Source organism: Acinonyx jubatus, chromosome E1 (genome assembly GCF_027475565.1).
Source record: "Acinonyx jubatus isolate Ajub_Pintada_27869175 chromosome E1, VMU_Ajub_asm_v1.0, whole genome shotgun sequence".
NCBI classification, from domain to species: Eukaryota; Metazoa; Chordata; class Mammalia; order Carnivora; family Felidae; genus Acinonyx; species Acinonyx jubatus.
In genome coordinates this window covers 43,270,683-43,286,959 of record NC_069397.1, presented here as the reverse complement: position 1 = coordinate 43,286,959, position 16,277 = coordinate 43,270,683, and the positions used below count along the sequence as shown (strand labels likewise).

General features: G+C 56.4%; 1 protein-coding gene across 1 annotated transcript in view; it reads right to left on the bottom strand.

Moving 5' to 3' along the window:
- Window positions 1-13,767, bottom strand: part of CRHR1 (corticotropin releasing hormone receptor 1) — a 46,079-nt gene extending 32,312 nt beyond the window's left edge. The window contains exon 1 of the mRNA XM_027052004.2: window positions 13,472-13,767. Coding sequence (XP_026907805.1) covers window positions 13,472-13,504 — 33 coding nt within the window. The 5' untranslated portion in view covers window positions 13,505-13,767. The remainder of the gene's footprint in view (window positions 1-13,471) is intronic.
- Between the last annotated feature and the right edge of the window lie 2,510 nt (window positions 13,768-16,277).

Sequence of the window (16,277 nt, the reverse complement as noted above, 5' to 3'; positions counted from 1 at the left end):
TCTCTTTTCCTCTAGCCGTGAGGAGCTCTCTCTTGGACGCTTAGCTCTTAGTTCCTTAGAGGGGTGCTCTGAAGGCAAAAACATTTTGGGGTGGGCAGTGCAGGGCTGAGATCCTATTCTGACTCTGGCGAACTTGTTCCATGGACAAGTCATTCCCCTGCCCCCTTTCCTGCCTCGGTTTCCTCATCTGTCAAATGAGGAGGGCAGTGGGTTCCCTACATTCCTTTCCAGGTCCGAATATGCTCTGCCTTCAGGACATACGGGAGAGTAGAAATCAGATCTCCAACTCCAGCGCCAGAAAATTCCACATGGGAATCTTTTATCTGCCCCTTCCTTCCTGTGTGACCTTGGGTGACTTAACTTCTCTGAGCCTCAGTTTCCCCATCTATGAATGGGGCTAATGAGGATGAAATAGTTACACCCTAAAGCTCTTGAAGAGATTCAACAACAGGGTGCATTTAAAACAGCCTGGGGCCGAACACATGGTAAGCCATTAACGATCGGTTATGAGAACCATTATTGACTTGGTGCAAGTGGCTTCCTTCCTGACTTGGCCCTCCTGTCCGGAAGTTCCTGGACTGGTCCCCCGGGACCACCCAGGGCAGGCGCACCCACTTTGCACCGGTGCTCTGTTCCTAGCCGCCAGCATCCACCTGTGAACGTGTGTGGTGGGGATTCGCTGGGCACAGGGAAGGGAGGTGGGGGGCGGCGGTGCCCGGAACATGGCACCGGTCCCATCCCGGTCTGCTCTCCTTTTCTGCTGCTTCTGCCTTCGTTCTCACCCTCTCTTGGTAGGAATCCCCCTTAGATCCACTCATTAGTATTTTCCCACAGCTCATGCCTCTCATCCTCCCTGCCCCCTCCCACCCACCATCCCCTCTCTGTCCTGGTCTCAACCTCCCCAGCTCTCTTAGTCTTCACGAGTCTCCATTTCCCTTCCTTCCTTCCTTCTTTCCCTCCTTCCTTCCTTCTTTCCCTCCTTCCTTCCTTCCCTCCTTCTTTCCTTCCTTCCCTCCTTCTTTCCTTCCTTCCCTCCTTCTTTCCCTCCTTCTTTCCTTCTTTCCTTCCTTCCTTCCCTCCTTCCTTCCCTCCTTCTTTCCTTCCTTCCTTCCCTCCTTCCTTCCTTCTTTCCTTCTTTCCCTCCTTCTTTCCTTCCCTCCTTCCTTCCTTCCCTCCTTCTTTCCTTCCTTCCTTCCTTCCTTCCCTCCTTCCTTCCTTCCCTCCTTCCTTCCCTCCTTCTTTCCTTCCTTCCTTCCTTCCTTCCTTCCTTCCTTCCTTCCCTCCTTCTTTCCTTCCTTCCTTCCCTCCTTCCCTCCTTCCTTCCATCTCCCTCCCTACTCCCTTTCTTCCTTCTTCCTTTCCTCTAATCGCTAGCTTTTACTGAAGGCTTGCACGGTGCCAGACTCTCATTTTTCTCTTTTAATCCTTCTGGACCCCAAGAGGTGGAGCCTTTATTCTCTTCCCACTGCACAGATGACAAACTGATGCATGCACAGTTGGTAACTTGTTCAAGGTTGTTTACCACAGTGAGCGGAGGGCCTGGGATAGGAGCCGTGTTCCATGCCAGGATTGGACCCCTGGCCAGGACAGCCTGTTTCCCTGACCGTCCTGCCTACTTCCCTACTCCCCACCCCTCCCCCCAGCATAGATCCTCCAGAAGAAGAGGTATAGGTTTCCTTTGCCTCTTGATCTCTGGCTCGGGGCCACAGCCTGGCTTCCCAAGAGCTGGCAGTGGCAGTCAGACGCTGTCAGGGGACTCAGGAAGGGTTAAGTTTGGTTCTCAGAGAGAAGTGGAACCTGGATGGGGCTCTGATCTGGCCCCTTGCTCTTGGAAGCCGTGAGTGGCTCCCAGACACTGGGAAACCACCCCCGAGGGCGTGGGAGAGGCAGCTGCTCCTCTGGGAGACGGAGCTGAGCTGCTGGGGACAGTGTGTGAAGTCACCGGCAACACAGGTGTCACTACCAGCTGTGTCCTCCTCGGCTCAGCCTGCTCTGCGACAAGAGTAAAGCAAGGAGGATTTCGGGGTCGGCAAAAAAGGGATATCCTTTGAGAAGCCCCATCTTAAAAGGGATGTGAAGAGGGCCGGGAAGGCAGAGTGAAATCATCTGACGTGTGGAAATCAGGTCCTATTAGAAAACGGCTAAAGGTTTTGAGGCTGGGTTTTCTGGAGAAGCAGCTGCCTTCTAAGGCCGTGAGGGGCTGGTTTCAAGGGGCTCCTTGACCACCGAACCCCATCGAGCAGGGTCATTTACGGCAGCGATTAGGAATAACTATATACTCATCCATGAGATAGAAAATGGCCCCGTCTGTTTCTTTGCCTGTAAAAGGAGCAAATTAGATGAAATCCGAGGTTTCCAGACAGTCCTTGGCATCTGGGAGGTAGAAAATTCTGTGTCTCAGGCTTCACCCCAGGAAGTCAGGTTCAGCAGATCTGAGGGGAAACTCAGGAGTCTATTATTTAATGCTCACCAAGTGATTCACCAGAAGTGAGGGTAACTGAACTAACCCAGTGGTTCTCAGCTGGGGGCAATTTTTGTCCCCCACGAAACATGTCTGTAGACGTTTTCGGTTGCCACAGCTGGAGGAGTGCTATTGGTGCTTAGTGGCTAGAGGCTGGGGAGGCTGCTCTACACCCTCAAATGCAGGGGGGCAGCCCCCACGGCAAAGAATGGCCTGGCCCCAAATGTCAACAGTGCTGAGGTTTGGAAACCGGGGGCTGGAGGGTTTTGCAGCGTCCTCCCGGATCTGAAAACATGCACCTGCCAGCCCATCATGGAAGCTGGGAGCGGGGGGGAAAGCAGGTGGTGGGGAGGGGGGTGCGTGGGGAGGGGACCCTGGGAAGAATGGGAGAACAAGGGAGGCAGGTCTGTAAGACAAAAAGAGGCCTTGATCTCACTCCATCCAGCAAATGCCCCGTGGGGGACCTTGGACCAGTCATTTATGAAACTCCTGGCCTCAGGCTGGAGGCCGGGGTCCTTCGGGAATGGGGGTGCCTGGCCAGCTGGGCAGACAGGAGGTCCCTCACCTCCCTGCTCGTGCTGCCCAGTCGGCTTCTCCAGGCCGGGGTATGCATGGGAGGTGCAAAGCCGAAGCAGGAAGTGCCTGCCCGCGGTGCAGCCAATGCAGGGAAGTGAGCCGCCCAGGGACGGCATCGTGTGGCCGCCTCTTCCCCCAAATAGGCAGGCCGGGCTGGCCCAGCCTGGGCTCTGGAGCAGCCTGTCCCCAGGGCCGGCATATCGGAGGCAGGAGGCAGAGCCGGGCCCTGGAGCAAGGGAGACTTCAGGCTCCCTTATCTTGGGCAACCCGGGGCCAAGGCCTAGAGCCAACGTGGGGCTGATTTCTGTGAGCCCTGGGGTGAGCCCACCACAGAGGAAGGACCTCCCTTGTCTCCCCAGAGCACTGCGACCACTCAAGGTCATGAGTCTTCCCCCGACCTTAGTGACAAGGTGCAGCTTGATGAGTGAAAACCAGGAGGAGGAAGGGGCCCGCACAGAATTGCCAGGGGTAAGGGCTCCGAGGTAGCGGAAGGATTCTGCCCTCCTGGCCACGAGCTCTTGCTGCCTCGGGCCCCCAGCCACTGCTGCCCCCGAAAGAGCCGCTCTGGCCCTGTCTCTGAGTCCTGACGGCAGGAGGTGCACAGGTGCGGAGCAAGGCCGGCCGGCCGCCAGGCTCCCATGAAAAGCGAACCAGGGATTCCAGGCCATATATTCTGGCTCCAGGGGAGGCCTTGAGACCAGTGCTACTCAAACGGTGGTCCGCATGGGTGCCTAGCTGCAGACTATCCCCGAGAGTAAGCGTTTGGGAACCCCGATGTGAATTGTCCTTGCTGTGATATCCCTGCGTGTCGTCACAAGACTGATCTCCTTGAACAACAGGGTTAGACCAGCTCTGATGTCCACCTCTCCAGGGCAGTCGGGTGGTGCAGGCCGCACGGTCATCACTTGCAGGATGACCAGGTGCCAGTCCGCCACAGACTGGAAAAATCCACGTGGTCCTTCCCTGGAGCCCGTTTGAGAAGCCCTGCCTTAGCTGGAGGAGAGCTGATGGAGGCCGGCTTATCCGGGAGGCCCCCTGGAGGAGGCTCCGTGGTTGGGGCCAGCATCCAGGGCAGCAGAGGCTGGGGTGAGGGGCCTTCCCGGAAGAAGTGGGGGTGGGGGGGTCTCACCCAGGGAGTCTGGTTGGGGACGGGCCCCTCAGCACAGAGGCGTTTCCTTTTATTTTCGCTCATGGTCCAGATGAGGACCAAGCCTGGCGAGGTTGCGTGACTTGCCCAGGAGGTGGCGTGACTTGCCCAGGAGGTGGCACCTGGTGGGCACCTACCGCCTCAGCGTTAGGGTCAGTGCTGCCTCTCGGGGCTGCTCGCTTCTCGGGGGTGTGCGTGTGCCTCGCGTTTCACAGCCTGGCTGCAGCCATCGTGGCACAGCTCTCGGGGCCCAGCAAACTGGAGGGAATAACACCAAAGATTGCCCCCCACCCATAGGGAATGGAGGGGTTAGGATCTGGACTGAGAGACGGGATCCCCTGGAGGGAGCCAAGAATGGACCCACTACCTTCCTCCCGAGTCCTCTGCCCACGTCTGTCTTGCCTGGCTGTTCCTGCCTCGTTACCAGCAGAACCAGGGCAGGGATGTGGAGGGAGACCTGGGCCGCCACCACGCCTCCTCCCCAGCCCCAGCTTGAGGACCTAAGTGCCCTGCTGTCTGAAGACCGCAGGGGGTGCCTGGGTGGCTCAAGTTGGTTAAACGTCAGACTTCAGCTCAGGTCATGATCTCGCGGTTCATGGGTTTGAGCCCCGCGTCGGGCTCTGTGCTGACAGCTCAGAGCCTGGAGCCTGCTTCGGATTCTGTGTCTCCTTCTCTCTCTGCACCTCCCCTGCTCACACTCTGTCTCTCTCTCAAAAATAAATATTAAAAAAAAAATGAAGACCCCAGGTTCTGAGAAGTTTCTTGCACCTTTGTCCTCAGCCCAGCCCCAAATCTCCCTCTAGCAATGTCTCTCACTGACCCTGCCCAGACCCTCATGATGTAAAGTGATGCCCTTGCCTTCTCATGTGGACAGATGCCCCCAGTGCTATGGGGACCGGGGTGGGACACCGGGCAGGGCCGGAATTGCTCAATGTTACTAAGTGGCACTGACAGCGTAGGGCTGGATAAGCCATTGAGTCACAAATCCACATGCAGAAGCAGAGGAATCTGTCTAGCTTGTCATTTCTGTGTCTCCTGTCGCTACAGCACCTCTGCGAGCACAGACACTCGTGCAGCAGGAGGCAGGATCAGGGAGACCCCTCGCCTAAATTCCACATCCATGATGCGCCGTGTGTGCGTGGAGCACTGGACTAGGTGCCGGAGACCTTTGTTTTTATTTTAATTTAAGAGACTCCTCCGGCCCTGACAGCTCCCAATCTATGGCGGGAACAGGGGCTCAGGGGATGTGAGTGACCAGGGGTCCGTGTGGGGTCTGGCTAGTGAACGTGTGGAGCATCTGTGGGAGGAGGGCCCCTGTTGTCTGAGATCCCACCATGCACGAGAGGAAGGAGAAGACCCAGCAGAAGCACAGGAACAACCAGTGAGAGATGTACTTCGACTGGAGGGCTTCCTGGAAGAGGGGGTAGGGATAGTTCAAGACGACTTTGGTAGACGTGTCACATAGGATTGGTGCAGAGACTGGGGGGGCAGAAGCATGGCCAAAGGCAGGGTGGCAGTTAGACATGAGTATTCTGGCTGGAGGGAGGGGGCAGTGTGACCGAGGCGGAGGGACAAAGGATCGATGGCTGCTGGGAGCGTCTGATTCTTTCACCTCTAGAGAGGGACAGGAGGACCCCATGGGGTCATGGGTGTGAGCCCTGGCACAGAGGCATCCGGCCAAGAGAAGTGGGGTGAAGTGGAGAGAAAGGGCAGGAAGAGGGGGGAGAGCAGGGGCGCAGGCCAAGCCTAGGACACAGGCCTCTGTCCAAGGGCCAGCCTCTCAGCCTCCCAGCCAGGCACGTGTGGCCCAGGGGGTGACCACAGAGAGTGACCGTCCACTGCTGAACCCACAGCCCCCGGGTGCCCGGGTGCTCCTCTGGGAGTCAGTCCTCTGGCCCTGGCCTCGAGCTGGTGGGTGCCACGCACCTCACGGGTTTGACTGCGCTTAGAGAAGACAGGCCGGGGTGTGACCATCTGAGGGGGTAGCAGGTGGGGGCACGCTATTGCAAATGATGCAAAAATGGCTCAAGATAGACAGACAGACAGACTGCGTGTGTAATCAGTTGGGACCACAAAGGCAGCAGGCTGTGTTCCTTCTGAACTTGGGGAGGAGAACTCAGCCCAGGGGCCGGGGAGCGGGGGGGGGGGGGCAGCGGGAGGCTGGTGAGGGGGAGGGGAGCACTCCTGTCTGCGCACACTCATCCGCAGCCTTCACACAGCGAGCCTCAGCCTCAGAGCATCCCTGCTCCCCGGGAAGGCTAGCGATGGGGTGGGGTGGTAGTTCTTGGAAGAAACGAAGAGGGGAAATGCTATCTCTGGCCTCCAAAGCAGGGCACACATTCTCTTGGGCGCTACGGAGAAAGTACAAAGCCAGAACGGCCAAAAATGACACACAGGTCCTTTTTCGTGCTACCACCTCTTTCTCCCTCTTTCCCTCTCCTTCTCTCTTCCTCCCTCCTCTGTCCTCCAGGCCCTTCTGTTCCTGATCTCTCTCTCTCCCTCTCTCTCTCTCTCTCTCTCGTGCCAACTTGAGCCAGCACCTCTGGCTCAAGAGGTACTCACCTCTGCATCACCTTTAGTTTCTGTCTCTCTGTCTGCCTCTCCCTCGCTGTCTGTCCGCATGCCCACATCTTATGTAATAATACAATTGTCCATCCTGAGCAGGCCCATGGCCTGCTGGGTCTTTGCTTCTGTGAGTGGGATTGGGGGCCCCCCATGCAGGAGGCCTGGACCCCGGAGGACTGTGCCTTAGCTTTCTCCTCGACCCTCTCCCTGAGTAGCCAACCCCCTTCTGGACCCAGCTGCTTCCTCCAGGCTGCATAGCCCAGCCCCGCATCCTTGGCCTCCTTTCCTCTCCCCACCCAGCTCTATCCTCACAGTGTCAGGGCTGGCACCTCTGGAAACCCCTGAGCCCTTCCCACACCCTGCCAAGGAGGCTGGGGAAATACGGATCAAAGCGGAGAAAGTCCCTGCCGTAAATGAAATGTCGCAGCCATCTTTTGCCCTAGCCCATCACTCGCCTCCAGGTACCTGCCAAACACACTGGGCTGAACATTGTCCCAAAGGTCCCCTAAGTCTCCCACTGTGCCTCAGGATAGCCCCACCACCTCTGAACACTCCAAATTGTAGTCTGACAGCCTAGAACAAAGCTATGGAAGCAGCTGGACCAGTCTGGCCAGTTTCTGTCCTGGACTCTGACCTAGGTGCCCTGGCTCACCACCAGATTGGCTGGAGGTCGGGAACCGATGGAAAGGTGGAGGGGGGGCTACCCCACGAAGCTCTCCTCTAAGCACCTCACGGGGGGGGGGGGGGCAGCAGGGCCAAGGTGGGATCATGAAATCACCTGTGTTTATAGGGCAGGAAGGGCACTCACAATATCTTCATTTGTCCCTGAAACAGCTTCACGGCTGCTGCACGGACAGTTGCCAAAGAACACGTCTGGCTTGAGCCTTTGAGTCGGCAGCTCTGTGGACACGGGACCTGTCTCCCAGAAACGCATCTCAACGTGGCCATTTCACAGAAAAGGAAGCTTACGTCCACGCTCCCCAAGCTTCCTCCCTCCAGTCCTCCCCACCTGTCTTCTCTCCATTTTGCCGAAGTAGACACCACTTACTCTGAAAAGGTTAATAATCTGTGGCTTAATAGGTTCCAGCTAGTTGTTTTCAAAATCATTGTTTGCATCAGTGAGTTAATCATTTGGTATTATCCTCCCCACGTGCCTCTACTTTTATTATCAAATTCCTTCACATATGTCAGATGTTCAGAGAGCCGATTTCAGGCGCCTCTGTCCTTTGACCTTTGCCCTCAGCTGACAGCAGGTGACCCCGTCCCTTCTCCCTGGGGGACTGCGAAAAGGACTCTGGGGCAGGGGGAAGATTCTCCACTGCCAAGCACTCCTTCCTCCACCTCCCATTTCCTCACCCCTCCTTTGATGGTCCTCTTTGGATTAATAAAATTTGGCAAGATTTATTAAGTGACTACTATCGTGAATATTTATTAAGCACTTACTATATGCCAGACACTACATTTGTGCTGAATTTCACCCCCGACATCTCACGAAATCATGGTGATTAATCCCATAAAGTGGGTACTCTTTTCTCCCTTTTTACAGATGAAGAAACTGGGGTTCAGAGAGATGACCTTACTTGCCTGGAGCCCCCGTCTGCTTCACGGGATGTTCCCACCTGTGAAAGAAGATGCTGGCTGCCACACTGGGGGGCAGTGAGGGAGGGCTGACCGAGAGCAAGCCTGAAGACAAGCACTGAAAAAGGACTGGGTGATGTTAGTTCCAAGGGACTCTGAGAATCTAAGCAGACAGGGGTCATTTGTAATTAACAAATTCATTCTTTGAATGTAAACCTGTAGCTAAAACGGAGACTCGGCCTTAGCTCCAAAATGGACTCACGCTTCCTTTTGTCGATGCCGTCGTTGGTTAGGGGAGAGGCAGAGCTGGGAGAGATCACCCCACCCCGCTCTGCACAGAGGAGGACACAAGAAAGGCTCCAGGTCACCTGCTGCCAGCCAGCTCGCCTCCGGTCAGGGCAAAGGGGCTAGAGTTTCATGAGCCAAGGCTCTACTCTCAACGGATCCTCTAAATCACTGGGGTGCTCTATTGGCTATTTGTTGCGAGCTGTCTCCCTTCCTCCGTTCCTTCCTTTTTAAAATAGTGTCCTTCAGGGGCGGTTCCACTCTTTTCTGCATCAGAGATGGCTTTTCTGCTAGGGTGGTTTTGATACGACATCTGCCTCTCGCGGGAACAGCAAGGCGTCCACTGTGATCGCGCAGTGGTAAACCGGAAGGAGCAACAAAAACGCCATCCATCCCGTCAACAAACATTTGTGAAATGCCTACTCTATGCGGTGGGTTGGGAGGCTCAGTGCTGTGGAAAGGGAAAGACGCAAAAATGCTACGTATTGAGCGACGCCCAAGAGCTCTTCCTCCAAGTTGCTTTTCCTGCATGATCCCATTTGATCTGAAATGCAAGCCATCCTTGCACCTGTTTCTGAAAACAAACTCTGTACCAGGTGCTACCCCGGGTGCTTTCCATGCGGGAACTCTCTCACCCTTACCTCAACCTTCTGAGTTAGGTATTGCCTCCATTTCATAGCCAGGGATGGATACTCAAGTTTATACAGGGTACTGAGCCCAAATACCAAGTACCAAGGTCCCATAGCTGGGGAGGAACAGAGCTGGGAACTGAATCTGCTGCACCCCACTTTTCCCATGTAAGGTCATGGCCCTAAGGAGTGTTTGGACACAGATCTTTCACAGAGACATGAAAGGTACCCGGGAATCGAGTGCAATACCCCTGTTTATAGACAGGGAAAGCACGGCTCAGAGAGGGACGGTGACCTACCTTAAGTCACACAGCTGATTAGAGGCACAACTGAGACCGAAGTCAGATTTGCCAAATCCCAGGCTGATGGTCTTTCCACCCCGTAACTGCTGCATGACCAGCCCCTGTGCCTAACGCCTTCCTTCCGGCCACACCATGGTCAGGGCTCGGGTCTATGGGTTCAGCACGCGTCATGGGCACTGGGGATGCTGCCAAAGGGTCCCTTGGACCCTCCAAACTCCTTCTGTGCAGCTGAACCCCGCTGGCTGCTGACGCTGTCCAAGGAGCAAATGTCAGAGAGGGTGAGAAACGGATTTTCCACTTGGACTGATCCTCACAGCCTCTGCTTTTCCACGGGTCTGTATCCTCCTTGGGAACTGGACAGACCCCTCCCTAGAGATTCGTATCGAATCCAAATGTCCTAGCCTGGCTTTCAGCCCCACTCTCCTCCTTTGCACCTCGTTTGTGGCCAGCCCAATTGTCCCCACCCAGCAAGGCAGCCTGTGGCCCCGCCCTGGGCTCACTTGTTTGCCCTTCTGCCAATGCCTCCCTCAAAAACTGGCTCCAGATTACCTGTCAAAGAAAGAATTTGGAAATGATCCAAATGTGCGCCAGTATAGGGATCCAAGGTATATCCACTCATAAGCAGCAGGCAGATGTTGACAAGCTCCCTCTGGAGGCTCCAGAATAGGATGGGCCAGACTTGGGCTGTGACACAGTAAGTGACGGGGTGTGCCCGATGGCCACAGCGGTGCCCAAACCTGCACTTGAGAAAGGGCCTACAGGGATTATCTCAAAAATGATAGCAGTAGCTGTGTTAGGAGGGTGAGGGGGTAATAATTGTCCCTTCTGGTTTCCAGACTTTGTCTTGCGTTGTGAGATTGCTCTTAAGACAAGAACAGTAGCAATAAAACCAGCAGCCTTTTCAGAACTCACTCTCTTTGAGGCCCCTGGGTGGCTCGGTGAATAGAGCCTCTGACTTCGGCTCAGGTCATGATCTTGCGGTTTATGGGTTTGAGCCCTGCATCGGGCTCCGCGATGTCAGCACAGAACCCTCTTCGGATCCTCTGTCCTCCTCTCACTGCCCCTTCTCCTTCCTCTCTCTCCCAAAAATAAATAAACATTAAAACATAAGAAGAACTCACCCTCACACTCCCAGAGCCCACCTCTTAGAGCCACACTTGGGTCTCCCTGCAAGGAGCTGCAGCTGGTGGGTGGGTAACCCAGAGGTGCTCGATCCCCCTCTCCCCTGGGGGCAGAGACAATATTTCACCTGTCCCCTCCCTTGCATCCACACACATTCACCTGCACACACTCTCCCCACACACTCTCCCCCCAGTTCTCTGTAGCCAGGGCAGTGCTCAGCCCACAATAAGGGTCCCAGAGTGGTCCTTTCCCAACACTGGCTGACTTGTTGGGGACCAAACTGGATTCTGGATGAATTCCCCTAAATTCAAACTGACAGAACTAGGGGCACCTAACTGGCTCAGTCGGTAGAGCATGCGACTCTTTTTTTTTTTTTTAATGTTTATTTATTTTTGAGACAGAGACAGAGCATGAGTGGGGGAGGGGCAGAGAAAGAGGGAGACACAGAATCCCAAGCAGGCTCCAGGCTCCAGGCTCTGAGGCGTCAGCACAGAGCCCGACGCGGGGCTCGAACTCGCGAACCATGAGATCATGACCTGAGCTGAAGTCGGACACTCAACTGACTGAGCCACCCAGGCCCCCAGAGCATGCGACTCTTAATCTCAAGATCGTGCATTCTAGCCCCATGTTGGGCATGGAGCCTGCTTAAAAAAATAGCAACAATAAAAATATAATAATTACAGACTGACAGAACTATCTGGGTTCTCATCTGGCAGAGGTCTAGGATGAGATTTAAGTGGCTTAGAACATTTGCTGATAAAAGCTAACAAAACAAACCCTTAGAACAACAGTGCCTAGGTTTGAGTTTTTGTTCCACCGCTCACTGGCTGTGTGACCTTGAACAAGCTACTTAGCCTCTCTGTGCTTCAGTAATAATCCCTACTTCCCAGGGCTGTTAAGCAGACTAAGTAACTTAATATTTGCAAAGCAGGTAGAACAATGTCCCGCAAGTTGTACGTGCTACATAAATAGAAGGAACAAGTAATTTTTTGACTGAAATGAGCATTAGCTGGCCATTCATTCGCTGCCTCTCCCTCATTCGGTATTTATTGAACACCTACTGCGTTCATTAGGCCAGACATAAAGGGCATACACATCTCACCATCTAGTAAGAAAAACACACACATAACAACAGAAAAAAAAAATTGTTCTTTTAGGAAAACGTGACAATTCTAAGCAGAGAATTACACAGGATTCTAAGAAAGGCCGGAGAAAGAACATTCGGCTATTACCACGTAAACTTAAAAAACAAAGCAACACAAAAACTACACAAAAAACCCCAAACCTACAGTTCAGTTCTCTGAATCCATTTAAAAGATCCAATTCAGTTTAATGATTTGTGAATTCAGAGCAAGGTTGGGTACACACTAGCCTTTCGGAAAATATTCCCATTCAATGCCATCTATTCAACCTCTCTGGGTGTTTTCCTTCCTACCTTCCTCCCCCAGTCTTGATCACCCAGAAAATAATCTCTGGGTTCACCGCTCGTCCTCAGTTAATGGGTGGAGGAGGGGACATGGGTTCAAGCAGCCCGACCCTCAGCAGTTTTTAAAAACAACTTATAAATATTTGGGAGGGGAGGGAGAAGATGGAGAAGAAGCTTGGGTAACTGGTAACGTCTCTGCCCTGGCCGCTGTTACATTTAAAGAATTTGGCTGAACTGGAACCACTTGGGAGCTGGTATACCTAGAGTTGGTTTAATTACTGCTAGAAAACTGAAATTCAGTCAACCCGCACCCCTCCCCCAAATCCATTCAATTCTTTTCAATGTAATCGCTTTTAAACGCTCTGAACCCAGTCAAGCTGGTGTTGTCTGCATTTGTAGCCCAGGCCGTCCACACGGACCCTGCGGAGTCGGGATCCTCCGGCGAGAGCTGGGCTCCCCGGCCGCGGTGCCGAGGCCCACCCACCTCTCCCTCCGGCGGCTGCTTACGCGCCTACACCCGGCGAGCCGAACCGCTTTGGGAAGCCCTGGGCACTGAAGTGGCGGCTGTCACTACCCGCGGGCCGGCCTGACGACACCCCCAGCCTTTCCCCGGCCTACGCCGCCCTCGGGCAGCCCCGTCGCCCCCGAACTTGAGCCGGCAAACGCTGGTCATGCGATCGGACGACTTTTCTAAACTCCGGGCGCCGGAATCGCATCGCCAGGGCCGGAGCGGAAGAAGCAGGAGCCGCCAGCCGCACGGCGCAGGGACCCCGAGTGCAAAGGCTCGGGGAGCGAGCGAGGTGCTCCCGCCGGCCCGCCGCCGCGCAGCAACTGTAACCGCAGCCGGATGCACCGTCTCCTCCCCGGAGACTGCGATATTGATCAAAGGCCGAGAGACACGGGGGACATTTATCTCCCCAGACTCGCAGCTTAACGAGCAGGGGAAGGGGCAGGAAGGAGCTCCCAAGAACCAGGGCGGGGGCGTGCGGAGAGGGGGGGGGGCTGCTGAGAGCGTGCTGGGGTCCGCGAGGAACCCATCTCCGGAGCCTCCCGACCCGGGGTCGGGGTCTGCATGGGAGGGTGGGAGATGGAACCAAGTTTCACTCCCAGAGCCTAAAGCGATTCTCCGCACAGAGCTGGTTGCCCGGGTGGGCGGACCCCCTCCTCCGCCAACAGCCCCGCAGCTTCGCCACAATGATGTCTTTTTTCACTTGAGTCCTCCCCGCCCCCGCCACGCCGGCTCCAGAGATCCAGCGAGAGGGACCTGTGTGTGCACAGCCCTCCCCGTTGACCCCCATCACACCCACAGCCCACCCGCGCCCCGCGCCGGTCCGGGGGCTGGGGACGCCCGCTCTCCAGGGCTGACCCGCTCGCTCTTACCTTGACGAGCCGGAGCTGCGGGCGCCGTCCCATCCTCGGGCTCGCTCGGTCACCGTCCCGGACGCCTGGGTCCCTGGGACATCCCAGAGGGGCCGGCCGGCGGTTGAGGGCTGGGGCGGCGCGGGCTGGGCGGCCGGGTTCCCGTGTCGCTGCCCGGCGCCGAGGTGCCCGGCTCCGCGCTCCCCGGCCCCGCAGCCCAGCCCGGCCCCGCGGGCTCCCGCTCTCCCCGGCCCGGGCTGGTCCGGCCGCCGCTTCCCGACTCAGCCGGACCCGCAGCCGCCCGGCGTCCCCGCCGCCTCCCCTTCGGTCCGCGCAGCTCCCCGCCTCGGCTCCCCGCCCCCTCGCCTAGTGTCCCCTCCCCTCTCTCTCCCCCGCCTCTCCTCTCCCCTTCGGTCCCTCCTCCGCGCCTCGCCCCTCGGCGCGCTCCCCCTTCGCCTCCTCCGCGCCCTCCCCTCCCCTCCCCTCCCCTCCCGGACCTGCTCCCTGCGCCCTCGCCGCGCTGACCCCCTTTCCCTGAGCCCAGGTTTGCGGCAGTCGGCGGGACGCGCTGGCAGCGGTGGCGGCCGCCGCAGCCTGGGATGGAGGCGGGGGGGGGGGTGGCCTGCGGGGGCGGGAGAGGTGGCAGTCTCCCGCCTCCCGCCTGGCTAGAGGTGGGGACCTGGGGAGTCCAGGGAGTGTGGGGGGTCTGGCGGAGCCCGGGTGAATCTACGAGAGCGAGGCTGTTGGAGACCGGGGAGTAAGGCAGCCCCGAATGAGCAGGGGCGCCGCGGAAACCGGGTGAAGCTGGGAACTGCGTTTGGGCAGTTCCCGCCCTGCAGCCGCTGGCCAGAAGGTCCCCGCCGCCCCACTTCAGCAGGGCGCGGGCGTCGCATCCGACCCCCGGCACCTTTGGCATCCACATGTCGGGGGCGCGCGGAGACGCGGAGCTCTGTGGGACGAATCCTTTTCATTCATTCATTCGTTCATTTTCATTCATTCGTTCCTTCACCCATTCATTCCACAGACTAAGCGCCTGCCCAGTTTGGTCCAGGCAAGGGGCTGAACCCGGGACCCCTAAGAGGAAAGGAGACGGCGGTGCTCCGCGGGACCAGCGGGCACCTGAGCACCGTGGAGGGGAAAGACAAGCGCGCATTACACTACAGCAGCGGAAAGCAGCTAGGAATCCAGCTTGCAGGGCGCGGAGGAGGTCACAGCGCCCCCTGTCGGCCGAAGCCTCGGGGGAGAGGTCAGCCGCCCCTCCAGACCTCTGGGTCTTCATCTGGCCTTGCCTCTCTAGCTCCCTACGCAGCTCCTAGCTCTGGGAAGCCGTTCCCGCCTCCTCCAGCCCCTTAAACTTTCCTCTCCAGCCCTTCCAGTTGGACAGACTTTTTGACTTCTAACCCTTCCTGCCTCCACGGGGGAGCTGAAGAGAGAGGCGGGGCCACCCGGCGAAGCCTCAGCCTGCAGCGCCTGGCCAAGTCCTCTCAGAGCAAGCCCCGAGGACTCCTGGGTGGAGGAGCACGGTCCCACAGTGGCGGTGAATAAGCTTTGACACGAACTCTGAACCTAACTGCCCTGGATTCTGTGCCCTGTTGGGCCCACCCGCCTCCTCCCATCTACTCACTTCTTATATTATGCAAGAACCAGCGCGTTCCTGGTTCCACCTGATTCTTCACTTAGAAAGGGAGTTACTGTAAGGGCTAGCGTGGTTCAACATGCACAGCTTACTTGTGAGGAAACTGAGGCACGCACACTAGGTGGTGACCTGTCCAAAGTCCATAGCTGGTTAGCCTACTCCTTAGGTTCCTGATTCCCAGCTCAAAGTGCCTGGAGGGTTGGGCTCTGAAGTGGGGAGGGGCATTGCCCAGGAAGTCAGCTGGTCACACTGGCTTAACCACACAAGACGGCACTTTCTAGATGAAGCACATAGTCCCGAGTCTTGCAAAACCCCCATTAGGTTAGTGCTGCAGAGCTGGTCACGCTGAATCCGGCCCAGACTCACCCCAACCAATCCCAAAAGAGATGGATGGGCACACCAGCCAGACTGCCAATTTTTGTCCTCAACAAAAATTGAATGCAGGGGTGCCTGGGTGGCTCAGTCGGTTAAACGTCTGATTTCAGCTCAAGTCATGATCTCAAGGTGTGTGAGTTCGAGCCCCATGTTGGGCTCTGGGTTGACAGCTTGGAGCCCGGAGCCTGCTTCAGATTCTGTGTCTCCCTCTCTCTGCTCCTCCCCCACTTGTGCTCTCTTGCGCGTGCTCTCTCTCTCTCTCTCTCTCTCAAAAGTGAACATTTCAAAAAAAAAAAAAAAAAACTAAACGCACAGTGGTCTAGCCTAGTGCAGGTTCTTGAGTCAGGCAGCCTGAGTTCGAGTCTTGGCTATTCCACGTACAAGCTGTATAAACATGAAAAATGACTTAACAGTGCCTCAATTTTCTCATCTAAGAATGGGGGTAGACTTACCTCATAGGGTTGTAGGTTGTTTTAAATGAGTTAATATTTGTAAATGGCTTGGAACAGTGCCTGACACGGGCTTAGTGAAAGTTAGCTGTAGTCGCTATAATATCATCGTCACCACCACCGACACCACCACCACCATTATCAAGTGGACCTGATGCTCCGATGTATAGGCCTCATGGTCCCTCCTTCTAGGCAATTCTTTGTGGGAACAGAATTCTTGATTAGAAGGTCACAGCAGCAGTGGATTGTGGGTGGAATCAGAGGAGAGGAAGCTGGTGGGTCCTCAGGGAGGTTTGCCCAGGCCCTGATAAGTCCTTGCTCTCCAGCCTTGCCCAGCCTTGGAGCTGACTCTCCAGGGACCAGACAG